The 14,068-nt window shown below is 43.0% G+C and overlaps 1 protein-coding gene across 1 annotated transcript; it reads right to left on the bottom strand.

Moving 5' to 3' along the window:
• Positions 1-3,484: 3,484 nt before the first annotated feature.
• Positions 3,485-9,807, bottom strand: LOC104943397 (basic proline-rich protein-like; the record flags this gene model as incomplete). The annotated part of the gene is made up of 3 exons (XM_010768780.1): positions 9,381-9,807; positions 6,070-7,333; positions 3,485-4,567 (listed from the first exon to the last, which is right to left on the bottom strand). Coding segments are annotated over exons 1-3 (2,553 nt in total), but the record flags the coding sequence as incomplete, so codon positions are not given.
• Between the last annotated feature and the right edge of the window lie 4,261 nt (positions 9,808-14,068).

The raw sequence follows: 14,068 nt of genomic DNA, 5'->3' as shown, positions 1-14,068 counted from the left end.
CATCTGTGCACAAACTTATCTCGTGCCCTCATTGGTCATGTGCGCATTCGTGTGTGTTGGAGGAGGGGCTCTGTAAGGAAGTCTGAAAGAAGGGGCAGATTTTTTTCGGCTGTGTACATTCAAATTCTAGCGCAATCTGGCTGGTTTCTCCATTCTTACCTACTTTGACCTATTCCTTTATCTATGTATTATTATTACGAATATAAAGCTTTATTTATATAGCACTTTTCATACCCCAGGTGCAGCTTAAAGCGCAATAAATTCTCTTCAGGTCAAATGGTAAAACCTTTTTGAACACATGCAGCATAAATAACCTTATATCATAATTAAAGGGACACAAGGAGGTAACAGGTATGATAATAAAAAATAAATAATGATAACCCTCTACGTTAAAAAGAAAAGAAAAGACATAAGACAAAATGAATAAATACAATCAAACATAAAGACCATCAAATAAATAAATGAATTAACAATAAATCTTAATAAAAATGTTAAGCTAAGCTACGCTAACCGGCTGCTGGCTGTTTCTTCATATTTAGCTTACAGACATAAAAAAGGTTTTAATTATCACATTTAATTCTTGCCAAGACAGCAAATTAGCAAACCAGGACATTTTCTTCAGCCATACAGTGTTAAATAATTAAGGCCAAGGGGACCATTTGATATATAATGTATTACAGCAAAGCATTATTTGTTGGTGAGTAAAACATGACTGTAAACTCAAAATGAATCATAATTTAAAATTATGTAAAAAAATTGTGCACATGTCAGACTGAAAAACGAAACTCTTAACTAAGTCACTGTACCTATGATTGGACCATAAGCTGCAGGCAACAAGAAATCATGCAAACACAGCAGTAACTCTCCATATTCCAGAGAGTTTGGTCTGAAAGATGGGATATTATTTGGTGTAAGGTGGTACAGGATGTATCTAGCTTGCAACCCACACTGTTAGCGTAGTTTCTTTCATTTGTGCTTGATAGCAAAGTGGTGCCTCTCCCATTGTACGTAAGACTTCTCCAACGAGCACACTCATTACTGATAAGGGCAACATGACATCGCTGAGCAGTGCTGGACAGACTTTCCCTACATCAAGAGGAACGACTGTGAAAAAGGCAAAGGGATAGCAACACTAAGGGAGAGTGTGACAGAAACACACTCTCTAAGAGGAGAATAAGCACAAACAACACTGCTGGTATTCAGAGTGTCTCCTCTAGGCCTTAAAAAGATTAAATACATAAAACAGAAGGAAATTATAAAGAGATTATTAAAAAAAAGGTTACAGAAAACTCAACAAAAGAAAGATGAAAATAAAGTGAAAGAAGTTGACTGCTTTTTTTCTAAGGAGCCTATTTTCACGACTCGTATTGATGAGGACTACTCACAGACACTTGAGTCAAGGATCAAGCCTTGATAGAAATGACTGGCTTCCTGCTGTACTTTAAATCCTTCTAAGCATCAGAGATTACGCCCACACACGCACGCATGTTGACACATACGATATACGCGAACCCTAACCCTACCCATGGAAGGACATGGATCCCAAAGTCTCACATACTGTAGTCACCTACAGTGTGGAGGCTCACAGCAGCCCTGCCCAGACTCCACAATCTCAACAGTCTTGCTCATAAAACATACTGCTCAGTTCCGACACACACTCATGTACACACACTCACATGCGTCAGCAAGTGAACCCCTACTGACAGCCGGCATTATGACAGCCAATGACAAAGAAGCGAGGCACAGTATGTAGGGGGGGGTGTGCGATGACTCAACCAAGGTGTTGTGTGTGTCTCCTACAGCCAGTCTTTACAAGGTAACACTGTTTTATACTCATTATATTCTTACTGTATTCAGTCCTAGATGAGTCAAATATGATTTATCCTTCTTGTACTGTATCAATTTGTAACAACATCATTCTTTACTGGCTGGCAGTTCTGGCTTTGAAACAGCATGGTGTTAAAAGGATCTATATCCGATTAGAGCATCAGTGGCTTGGATGCCCATCTCTTTCAGCATAATTACATATTTCCCCATGCTTGGCCTCAATTAAGTGATTATGGGGTTCAGCTGCTCATTAAACCAGCAAGCGTGTGCAAATTAAGGTTACAGAAAAAGAAACAGACCGTAAAGAATTGTAGTCTTTATCGCGGCCATCTTGTTTTGGAGTGCTAGTTTAGCAATGAGTCAGGGGAGAACTTCTATCTTTCTATATTACATTTTGGTGATTATACATTAGAAAAGTGGCATGGAAGGTCACACTTACATACACAGGAATGATATTCAAGATTGTCTTTGTCAAACAGGCATAGAAATAGTGAGACATTTTCAGAAATTGAGTTACATGATATGTTAGCTTAGCACAACATCAGGAAAAGAGGGGGTAATGCTAGCCTCTAATAACAAGAGAATGAATTCAAACTAAATAATTAGCTGACCAGCACCTTTAATGCTTACTCAATAACACTTAAAAAGAAACATGTCTTAAGCTTTGCTATAGTTATATTCTGTGTTACAGATGGTTCTTAATAGAGCCCCGGACTACACAGCAGATTACCACATTGAAACCACCACCTGACAAAGTTGTGATTTCATATCTCAATACAGGATAAAGCTGTACCCTAAATCACATGATCATGTCAGAAAAGATAATCAGATTACAAAACAGACAATAACTAAGGTACTTCATATGGAATATTTAGACTAGCATATGTAAATCTGTTTTGCCTGCATGCTGAAAAACCACTCATACGAAAGCACTCTTTGGCCTCTATTCACATAATATACTGATCCTACACCATAGAGTGCCATCTGCTCAGTGAATCTCACAGTACCGTGTTACTTCCAAATGAGACAAAACACCACAGAAACACAGGAAAACCAGTCCCCACACCTCGGGAGATAAGAAGGCTTAAAGTGTTAGGTTTCCACGTCATCATTAGACAAACAAAGACAAAGAACACACTCATACACAAACACTAGCAAGCAAACATACAAGCATTACACACTTCAAAAAGCTTATAACAAATTTCACAATAAAAGCATAGTCAATGGGAAGAAAGTGTTTCTATTCAGTCAAATAAGAATACACACAAAGCAGATATTGAAACAGAAACACACACACTCAGTTTAAGAGTCAATTGTTGAAAGTGCTCTTTGATGATGAGACGTCCACTCAAAACTATTTCATTTATCCTTCAGGATGACCTCTCCCCTAGAGAAAGCTTGGTAGTAGAGACTGTTAAAATGCAGCGTAACTGATCAAATTTACTGAAGTCAAATGTGAGCAACGGTAATTTGGTGTAAATGTATGTACTTTGTTGAAATAATAACATGCTATCCTCCTTTCAGAGTACTTTGCAATGTGCTTGTGGGGAAAACACAGAGCCCATCCTCCTGATGGTATCTTTACGGTGACCTATTTTAATGAAACATCGAGAGGATGTTTGCGTTCTATTAATACACGACAGATTGCATAAATTACTGGTAGGTGCAGAGTGCACAGGAAGCTTAAGAAAAATGATGTTCTTACCTCTCCTAAATGGGGAGTAGGATTAAATCCACAAAGGTTGCAAACTGTCTTCTTGCACTCGGTGCAGAAGCTGTAGTTCGGGGCGTCTGCTGATCCGACGTTCAGCTCCGTCTTACAGAGAGGGCAGCTCTCCTTGGTAGTTGGGCCAGGTGCAGGTGCTGGTTCAGGGGCAGGTGCTGGTTCAGCTGCTGGCCCCTTCTCCCCCTGCTCCACAGAAAGGGTTCTGAGGGGTTTCTTGGACTTAGCAGGTGGAGTGTCAGGAGCAGAGTCCGAATCAGGAGGCGACCCAGGAGCAGAGAAGGGGGAGTCAGGTGGTGAACCAGGCTCAGAATCCATAGGGGAACCTGGTCCGGAGTCTGGTGGCGACTCAGGCGGAGATACTGCCGGCTTCTTCTCTTCCTCTCCAGAGACGATAATGGTGGCTGAACTCAAGAGTGAAGAACCAAAACTGAACATCTGAGAAGCAGCTGCGGGAGGTTTAGCTGATTCTGTCAACCCTCCAAAACCTCCAAACAACTTCCCAGCCACCGACTCCTCCTGCTTTGGGGCAGTCTGCGCTTGAGGCTTCGGTGAATCCATCAAACCGCCAAACCCTCCAAACAGTTTCCCTGTAACAGACTCGGTAGCTTGCGAAGCACCCGCAGGTTTGGTATCTGTTAAGCCTCCCAGACTGATACCTCCAAAACCCCCAAAGAAGCTGGACTCCTGCTTGGCTTTAGCTGGAGACTGCTGGGGACTGGGCTTGGTCTGAATGGGACGGCCCGTCTTGGGGTCGATCTTTGGGGACCCTCCCAACGAGGAGCCCGGGGAAAGCGGCCCAGGAGAGGTAGGGGATTTCTGTCTGGGTGTGGTCGGAGGTGTTAACCCTTGGTCGGAGGCACTCTGCTGCCTTATCAGCAGCTTGCCAGGCTTGCCAGGCCCCTGTCTCTGGGGCGAGGGCGGGGCCGAGCCTTGTTTGGGCTTCGTCATGCCGGGGGGGTCCATACCGCCCATCGCTCGCTGCATCTGGCAGTTGAGACATAACCACTCTTTACCCTGTGCAGGAAACAAAAGATGGGTTAGATTTGACTAGAACACATTAGCACACTGTTATGAGCACAAACATCAACGGCATGTGTAATGACTAATTACAGAACAGTATATACACAGGCAGGCATACCTAATTAAACCCCTAAAATAACCATTTTGTTTTGTGTAAAATAAAGACACTAATTAGCGTTACAAAAGTTGCTGAATCCTTTCTTCCCTAGCCAAATTGCCTATTTACAACATGAGAGAATTTAAATCTGCCAACGGTTACATAAATACTCATCAGTCCAGACAATTATATAATAAATGTTTGTTTATAACTAAATCATAAAAACCCTGGGATTTGTACATGATCCGTTTATTTCAGCAAAAAGAAAAAGTGTGTAAACAAGTGGAATATTTGTAACAGACTGATAGCAGAAAGACAAATGCTATTCATGTATCAATGATGTTTGTTCTTATTATTCAGCATGGGTTCTGTAAATGTTGGACCAGCTTAAACAAATGCATTTCATTGTCTATGTTCTGCCCACACAGTATATCTGAACGCCTGTTCCAAAAAAGCCTGGCTACACCACAATGTTTAGAGTATCTCAGTGTGTGCAAACCACAGTGTTAAAAAGGAACAATTTTGACTATTGGATCACTTACTCAAAACAATGTGTGTAATTTTGGGTGTAATACTTATTGCATAATGTGTAAACAAAGAGATGAGGTCAATTCAACCAACAGAAGTGTAAACTGTATAGGATACTGTAACTGCAAACAGAAATACATAGAGCTGTCTTTTTCTAACTGACAATTAAAGAAAATCTACTTTCTGAAATTGATCTGCTCCATGAGTGACCCCAACTGCAGATCGATCTGCATAATAACACATCCTCAGAAGAGGCTTAAGCAGAAGGAACCGGGCATTCTGTTGTGCTGTAGTCATGGCCCACCAGTGCTTACAGTCCCTGTGTGACGGAGTGTCCTCACTGCCTGGCACAGTCTCTTCCTGTGGCCATGACATGAGTCACCTTGGTCAACATTCCCCGGGTCCATATGGTCCCTCTGTTTCTCAAATGTGCCACTCTCATGAGATCCACTCCCCCCGCCAGGCTCAGAGAACAGCAACATGCTGCTAACAGGCTAATGTGGGGTTTAATAATATAGTAAGAATTCTTATTTTTTATCTTAATCTTTGAAATCGTATTATTTTATTCATTTGATTTTCAATTTGACAAGGTGGATTCAACTTTCAAGATTCACTTTTTGCAACAAACACTTTATTTTAGTCTGAAGATTAGAGTAATAGATGTTTAAGAATTAAGTATTTGCAGTGTAATGGCTATATAGCACACTTGATTTGGTACTTTGATATTTCACACACAGATACAAATGTCCCACTCCCTGACTTAATAACATGGACTGTCTTCTCTATTATGAGATCAATCCCAGTATACATGGTGAGATACTGCAATTTTGTTCATCATTGAATAATCATCATTTGGAAATCTGACACCTACCGCTGAGTCGGGGGGGCTGAAGCCGCAGAGGCTGCAGACCTGGTTCTTACACTCAGTGCAGTTGTTGTAGTTTGGGGGGTCCTTAGAGCCCATGTTCAGCTGGGTGGTCTTACACAGAGGACAGGGACCCCCTCCAGACTTTCCAGCCCCCTGCTGACCAGGAGACCCTCCGCTCTTAGCTGGCTCCCCAGGTTGAGCCCCAGGACCTGGGGGCCGTTGCTTTCCAGGTCCTTGCTGAGGAGGGGCCCCCTGTTTGGCACCTTGACTTGGTGGTCCTTGACCTGGTTTTGGGGCTTGTTGCCCAGGGGGCCCTTGGCCTGGCGGACCCTGAACTTGCCTTGGGGCCTGCCCAGGAGGTCCTTGACCAGGAGGACCCTGGCCTGATTTGGGCCCTTGGCCTGGTGGTCCCTGTCCTGGCCTTGGTCCCTGCCCTGGAGGACCTTGACCAGGAGGACCTTGGCCTGATTGTGGCCCCTGTCCTGGTGGTCCCTGTCCTTGTCTCTGTCCTTGTCCTGGGGGTCCTTGGCCAGGAGGACCCTGGCCGGGTGGTCCCTGGCCTTGCCTAGTTCCTTGACCAGGCGGACCCTGGCTTGATTGAGGCCCTGGACCTTGCTTGGGACCCTGCCCAAGGGGTCCCTGCCCAGGTGGACCTTGGCCAGGTTTAGGTCCCTGGCCTGGTGGTCCCTGACCTTGCTTTAGTCCCTGGCCTGGTGGCCCCTGACCTAGGGGTCCCTGCCCAGGTGGACCTTGGCCAGGTTTAGATCCCTGGCCAGGTGGTCCTTGACCTGGCTTTGGCCCCTGTCCAGGAGGACCCTGACCCTGTTTCTGAGGTCCTCCCTGTTGTGGTCCCTTTTGCCCCGGCCCTTGTTGAGGGCCCTTGCCAGGGGGCCTACCTCCCTGTTTAGACTCAGGCGCTGCGGCTGCGTCCCCCTCCGCCTCATCCCCAAACAGTCCAAACTTAGGCATATTGACGGTGTCGCCAATGGAGGACATGGAGGAGGAGACGGAGGAGGTCATGGCACTGAGGGGGTTGGCCCCGCTCAGGAAGCTGGAGCCAAACATGCCGGAGGACTTGCTCTCTGGGTCTTTTGGCTCCTGCCGGAATCTGTTTTCGAAAAGGCTGAGGGACGAGGGGCTGCGGCCCGGAGCGGGCTTTCCCGGTGGACCCTGGTTGAAGGCGTCTACAGTGCGACTCTTACTGAGACCTGTAGGGCCCCTGGAGGCCCCTACCTGCTGGGAACGCTGGGTATCAGATTCTGACGGTCTGGAAAAAAGAAAAACACAGATTAGTTATCAGTGATTTTATTTCTAATGTGGGTTTTTATGTTGTGGGTGTCAGGTTTTTTCCTTAAGCACTGTGAGAACATCTCATAAACCCACACAGCAGACCCAGAGCCTCAATTAAAACAGAGCCAACTATTAAGGAGAGTTTAAGACCAGATGTTTCTGAAATAAACTCTAGCTCCTTTTCCCTACCTTATCCTTGCATTTCCATGTATTTGATGGCCATCATCTGACATTAAAATCATGCAGACTATAACTTAATCAGCTGTCTCTGCTGAATAATAAGCCTTATAATAAACAAAACACTAATGCTGTCTGAAATATTACACACTTTGAGTATCAGTTGTCTTTTCATTCCATTTGCTTTGTTTCCATCTCACACATAATTGTTCAGGATGTTTGCTAACCCCTCTCCCTCTAATGTAGCTTGATTGTGCTAAGCTAAGTCCATCAACCTAGCTCTTTGTTCATCTCAGGCCCTTTCAACACATCAGTGAGCAGAGAATGTGTAGCGAGCAGCCCTGGGGTAATGCTGACAGGAAAGTGAATACTGCTGAATGACATGGAGTGTATAGATCAGTGAGATAAAAAGGGAAATGCTCGCCTCCGCGGGGGTAAGATGAGACATCTTTGTTAGCTCAGGCAGAGAGGCAGCATACAACCTACACACACTGCTCAGCACGAGCGTGAAAGTCAACGGCATCCTTAGAGAAATGCATCAATGCACTAATGGGCTAATGTTGTGTTATTGTATGATATGTGAATGCAACATACAGACCTAGTGTTATTTTAGCCTGCAGTTTGAAAGTCCCTAGTGCTTCTGCCATTGTGTGAGTTAAATTACATTACCAGGCAATAAAGTTTAATGCAGTAATGAATACAGCATTTGAATTTTATTTATTTTTTTACAGTGGGTACAGAGTAATAGAAGCCTTTGCATTGTGGGAGCCCAGCACACATTGTAAGTATTGCTGTTGCAATGCCTGGGCTTCAATCCCCTGCGGGCTGTTTTTCAGCACCAAGGACAGCGACAAGACTCAAAAGGAAAAGGCCTCAACAATACAAGATGAAATCCTACTTTTAAATGAAGAAATATCAGAAAGCAGCATTAGGAATATCTACTATGGGTGGTGACATTAACACTGCTGTTCTATTAATAGTCATATTAATATTGATGCACCCCTCCCCCAGTCTCTAGCTCAGATATAAATACAAGTCTACCCCAAATCGGAGCCATTGAAAAATGATGTACATCATGTCATTTTGTCTGATATTGAGGAATATGTACATATTACTGTATATCATGTAAGTATCATTCAACATCTAAAGTATCGTGGATCTGGCAGCACATTGTTTTCATTGGCAGCTCTCTCCATCACAGTCTCCATACATCCGATTCAAATCCAATGTATGCGAGAATCAGAACTGTAGTTGGTAATATTAGGGAGTGGATATATCCGTCAAAGGTGGAGGGTTTGTTTAGTTGGGTTTTCACACGTCATTCAGATGAGAAAGAAAAGAAAAAAAACCTCTGGGCACGACAGATTTTATACAAAGCAGGCATTTCGAAAATTTCGCACAAATATTGGAGGTGTGTCCCTTACGCTGTGATCTCACACAGAGAGAAACACCGTGGACACTAAAACCAATTCAGTCTAATTTAACACGCTCAATCTAAGAAAACAATCGGATGTCGAGCAGTTTGAACGAGGCTTGTGCATCTTGTACAAACAGCTGATACACAATGTCCAAAACGGCAGTGTATCTATTGCCCAGCTAATATTAGAGCTGTATCAGGCTAGAAATCTTTTTTTTCTGTCATGCATATCATCAGATGATAATAAACCATTATGGTGAGCTCTCAGAATACAATTATTTCTTAGGAGGCTCCAACATGGGCGTAAACGAGCTTCCTTAAGACACTTTCCAAATGATGCTTCACACAACCAAAACACATCCACTCGTTCCTCTCTCTCGTAGCAGTGTGTATTTAAGAGCACGGAAAAATGCTGGTAAAAACCCCCTGCCTTCGTGCTGCGCCTCCAGGCTGCCTGCCCTGCGCCCTTGACATCGCGGCGGCCAGCTGCCTCCTCTGCTCTTCGCTCAGGTCGCCCAGGTTGACCGGAGTCCCTTCGGGGACCCGGACGAAGCCTCCCTTCCCGTCAGGTGCCAGCCCCTCCGGCAGCCCCGACAGAGGCCCTTCGCCTCCTTCCAGGCTCGCTTCGTTCCCCATGATCGACCCCTCCCGTCCCCTGTATTCGGATCAATGTATGATCCGAGCCCTGTCCGCGTTTTTATGTCCGAAGTGCGCAACGACGACGGTGCTCCTCGGTGTGTGGAAACATTCTCAGATGGTGTGTGTTCAGTGGTTACCGTCCTCTCCTGTCATCTCCCTCCATTTCCCTCATTTCCCTTGTTTTTCTGTGTCGCGCATCTCTGCAGCTGTACACCACAGTTACCACAGTTTTCCGTGAGGGGATCTCCGTCTTACTACTGCTCACAGTCACACGGTGGTTTCCGGTAGGTTTTATAAAATAAAATCCAAGGCAATTGCCAAAAATGTTCTCATTACATTTAAAATAATATAATCTAGACTACATAATTGCTTAAAATACAGGCTAATTAACGACAACCTCAAAATAGTACCTTAATACATGAACACATTCTACGACTCTCCACAGAGACTAAGCCATAGGTGTAGACCAGATGAATGGAATATGTCAAAGTTTCACTTAACATTTCTAGTTTTAATCCATCATCTCAACATTGAATTTATCGTAAACCCCAATAAATATTTGTAAAGCTTTTATGTTGACACCTAACTTTGACTTCTTCCGTGGTTTCTTATGTAAAACAGGTTCTCTTTACGCACACTCTCCAACCGCCTCTGACAGGTGATCAGAAGACATCAGCGGGGGGGAAATATGTTTAAAGGGGACTTACTCAGCCCAACGTGTCTGGCTTTATTGTTTAAAGAATCCAAGCTGGTGGACAGGTGAGATTATGTATGCTTTTCTGAAGACCTATATTGTGGTTTTAAAGTAGAGCGACTAAAAGAAGAGGGTAGTCGTTTTTAGGTCAAATATCTGGGGCTCCAGTGAAAGGCTTGTGGAAGTTCATACTGTATGAACACACACCCCAGATTTCAAAATACAAAGTCTCTCATAGTGTAGTATCCCAGGATGAATAATCTATTTCCCGGGTTATGTAAAATAAGTAACATCTTTATCCAATACTAGCCATTTAGTCCACAGATCAACAAAACATTTAAAGCAATTAACTTCAAAATACCATCACATTTTAGGGGAAATTGCTGCCATAAAATATTCAAACACACAGATATAACATCTGCGAAGGTCTTCAGATGACTCATAACATGAATAATATCTCATCTGCTTTGTTCCATTTTCTCTAGGAGGCAGCTGTAAGTCTCATTTATATCTCGATCTTTTATATTCTCAAATGTGAAGGCTGGCAGAAGCATGTGGGAACATCAGGTTGTAGGCAAATTCATCATAATGAATTCTTAATCTGGTCTCATCTTGTGAAGAATGCTAGTGTTATCATAGCAAACACAGCATGTGATCAAATCGATGCAATATTAAAAGCTCATGATGAAAAGACAATACAGAGGCTGCAGAATGCATCAGCACGCTCAAACAAAAGGATAAAGGGAAATTCCATGACATCAACCTATACACTGAACATGGACGCAGAACAGACCTATAGTATATTTAGCTCCACTGTATTGAGAATATGCACAGTCGCCTGATCCAACACGTAGGATATTAAAATACGTCTCCTCCGCTGTACATCAAGCTGATGTGTTGCATTATGACAACGAGTGCTCATTTGCTGTGTTGTCTGCGGAGCTCTGAGGCAGATTTGTCCTCTATACACCATCTCAGAGCCCTCAGTACCTGGACAGGGGGAGGGGGGGGGTCTGTCCTAAAATGAACCGATCAAAGGCCAATATGTGTGTGTTACTATCCTTTATGTCTTCCTACATGGAAAAGCTTCTTAATAAAAGCATTAAGGATTATGTGTCACAACAAATCATCTTTAAACACAATGTCAGATGTGATGCAAGTGGATATGACATACCATGATTAGGTCCTTGCAAATGTGGGTTGTGGGTCGATTAGAGCCATTTAAAATATATAAAAAACAAAATAGCACAATTTCAATTAATGACGGAATGCACAACAATTACATTGTTGCATGTTTTCTAGGAGTTCGACTAGCAGATGGTTAGCTTAGCTTAGCACAAAGGCTACAAGCAGGGGGAAACAGCTAGCCTAAATCTCTTCAAAGTTAGCAAAAACTTCTCCTGAAGCTCTCCCAAGTTTTGATTTGTTCATGCGAAGCTAAACCAAGCAAACTTTGGCCTTGCTTTGTCTTCGGCAGGGTTACATGCTTGATCAGTTCTCAATTTCTTACAAATAAAAGCTTTACTTGACTTTTATATGGGTTGTGTTCAGGAAGATAATGCACCAGGAAAGCTAAACATTATCTTCATATTTACAGTTATCATTTTAATTTACCAAGAGCAATTATCATAATATAATACTGAAGATGAGCGGAAATGGTCACATGTTGTTGACTTTAGTAAGTATTGTGGTCATATTGTTCAATCTTCATCTTTACTGTTTCCTTTTATCCTTATGTTCTTCCCAGCCAATATTCTCCAATTCTCCTTTCTTTATCTGCATATTTAGAATAATACTTCCCTTTCCTATATAAAGATATTTGTCTTTCTTATGTATATGTCTCCCTCGTCCTTTCAATCTTCCTCTTCCTCCTCCTCCTCCTCCTCCTCCTCCTCCTCACCCTAGTCTATGTGTAGGCCGAGGTGAATCTTGCTCTCTGTCTCCAGTGATAAATGATGGTGTAGTGCTCCTCCCCTTCTTCCCACTGATCGCTGAAGCGTGGCCAGATTGTCTCTACGCTGTGAGGCGGAAGCAGCCCGTACATGATGCATTCTCTCTCTCTCTCTCTCTCTCTCTCTCTCTCTCTCTCTCTCTCTCTCTCACATTCACATAAACACAGTGAGTGAAGCATCTAGTCATGCAAAGCAAACACACTCACCCATACAGACAGACTGGCACACACACACACACACACACACACACACACACACACACACACACACACACACACACACACACACACACACACACACACACACACACACACACACACACACACACACACACACACACACACACACACACACACACACACACACACACACACACACACACACACACACACACACACACACACACCCACAGGTGTAAACACACAACATCTAACAAAGGCGGCCTGGGGACAAACACTCTGAGGCATGTGCAAACCCAGCAGTTTATATATATACACACACACACACACACACACACACACACACACACACACACACACACACACACACACGCTATATAACTATTCAGATCCCAAATAAGGAGGCATTACAAATTCTGAAAAAGTCAACATGAGGGAATATTGTCCGCTAAATGTGTTGAACATATCAAAAGAGAAAGAACTGTTGCTGCCTGTTATTGATGTATTATTTTATGTGACATTATATTATTGACATAATAGCATGTAAGGTCTCACAAGCCAAAAAGGTGGAATTGTAGTGAATCTTTATTAATGCCTCTTCATTTTTTTTTTTATGTATCTAGTGGCTAACACTAAGATAAATGTTGTTCAAGAAGGACAATATATTTCCTTCTGAAATGAAGTATAGGAATAGTAAACCTGAACTTACACTACAGCAGTATGTTCTCCTACCAATTAATTGAAATATGACATTATCAGTTTGTGTGAAATGCATGTGCTGAGCAGCCTGGCTAATGTAACCTGAGTCTGGTAACCAGATAACACACACTGCACTGTGTTCATTAAATTTGAATACACAGTTAGGGCATTAGGTAAAGACACAAAGGCAGTTTCTAACAGTACAAAAAAGAATAATATCCATCTAAACAATTTTCTTTGCAGGTTTATGCAATAAGACAACTCACCAAAGACACCTCAATGATACCTGTTACACATACATTTACCTCAACAGCTCTTTTTCCCTGTAGTAAGGTTAGCTCAAAGCTACTAGAACCTTCCCTTGAGAGCTTTCTCTCCATAATCACCTCTTCTATCCAAAACGAAATGGTTATTTCTCCAAAAGACAAGCAAAAATAAGTTACATACCTTTATTTGATCGTGTAATCGCGCAGGAGTATGTTTCCTTTCAGTTGTTGTGTGTGAGGTGAGGCAGCTCCTGAGTGACGACTTCTTGCACGTGATGTTTAATTTCTGGTACATTAGAACTGAGCCTTTCTAATTCCTATTAGCAGCCTGGCANGTTGCTATAACCATGTTTTGCCTTAAAGGTGGGGTAGGTAATTCACTTCATGCTATCGGGATGTTAAGAGCATTCCATGGAATATAACAAAAAGTGTTTCTGAAGTGAATTACCTACCCCACCTTTAAGGCAAAACATGGTTATAGCAACGTGTGTTTCCAATGACTAGATCTCAGTTAATTCAATGTGTTCAATGTGTGTTGGTGCTTGCATGTTTTTGATGGTTAGGCCCATGACTTGCAGCTCTGAGGCTTGTTACGCCCACTCCCTACGTGGTGTTCCCTGTGTCTTCCTCCCTCATTGTTATTCTGTGGCCGTGTTGAAAGAATCACACTACCTTGCCACAGTCTGGAT

This window comes from Notothenia coriiceps, unplaced genomic scaffold (genome assembly GCF_000735185.1).
Source record: "Notothenia coriiceps isolate Sejong01 unplaced genomic scaffold, NC01 NC01_scaffold00006037, whole genome shotgun sequence".
Lineage (NCBI taxonomy): Eukaryota > Metazoa > Chordata > Actinopteri > Perciformes > Nototheniidae > Notothenia > Notothenia coriiceps.
The sequence above is the reverse complement of the archived record's forward strand: the minus strand, read 5'-3'. Positions and strand labels throughout refer to the sequence as shown.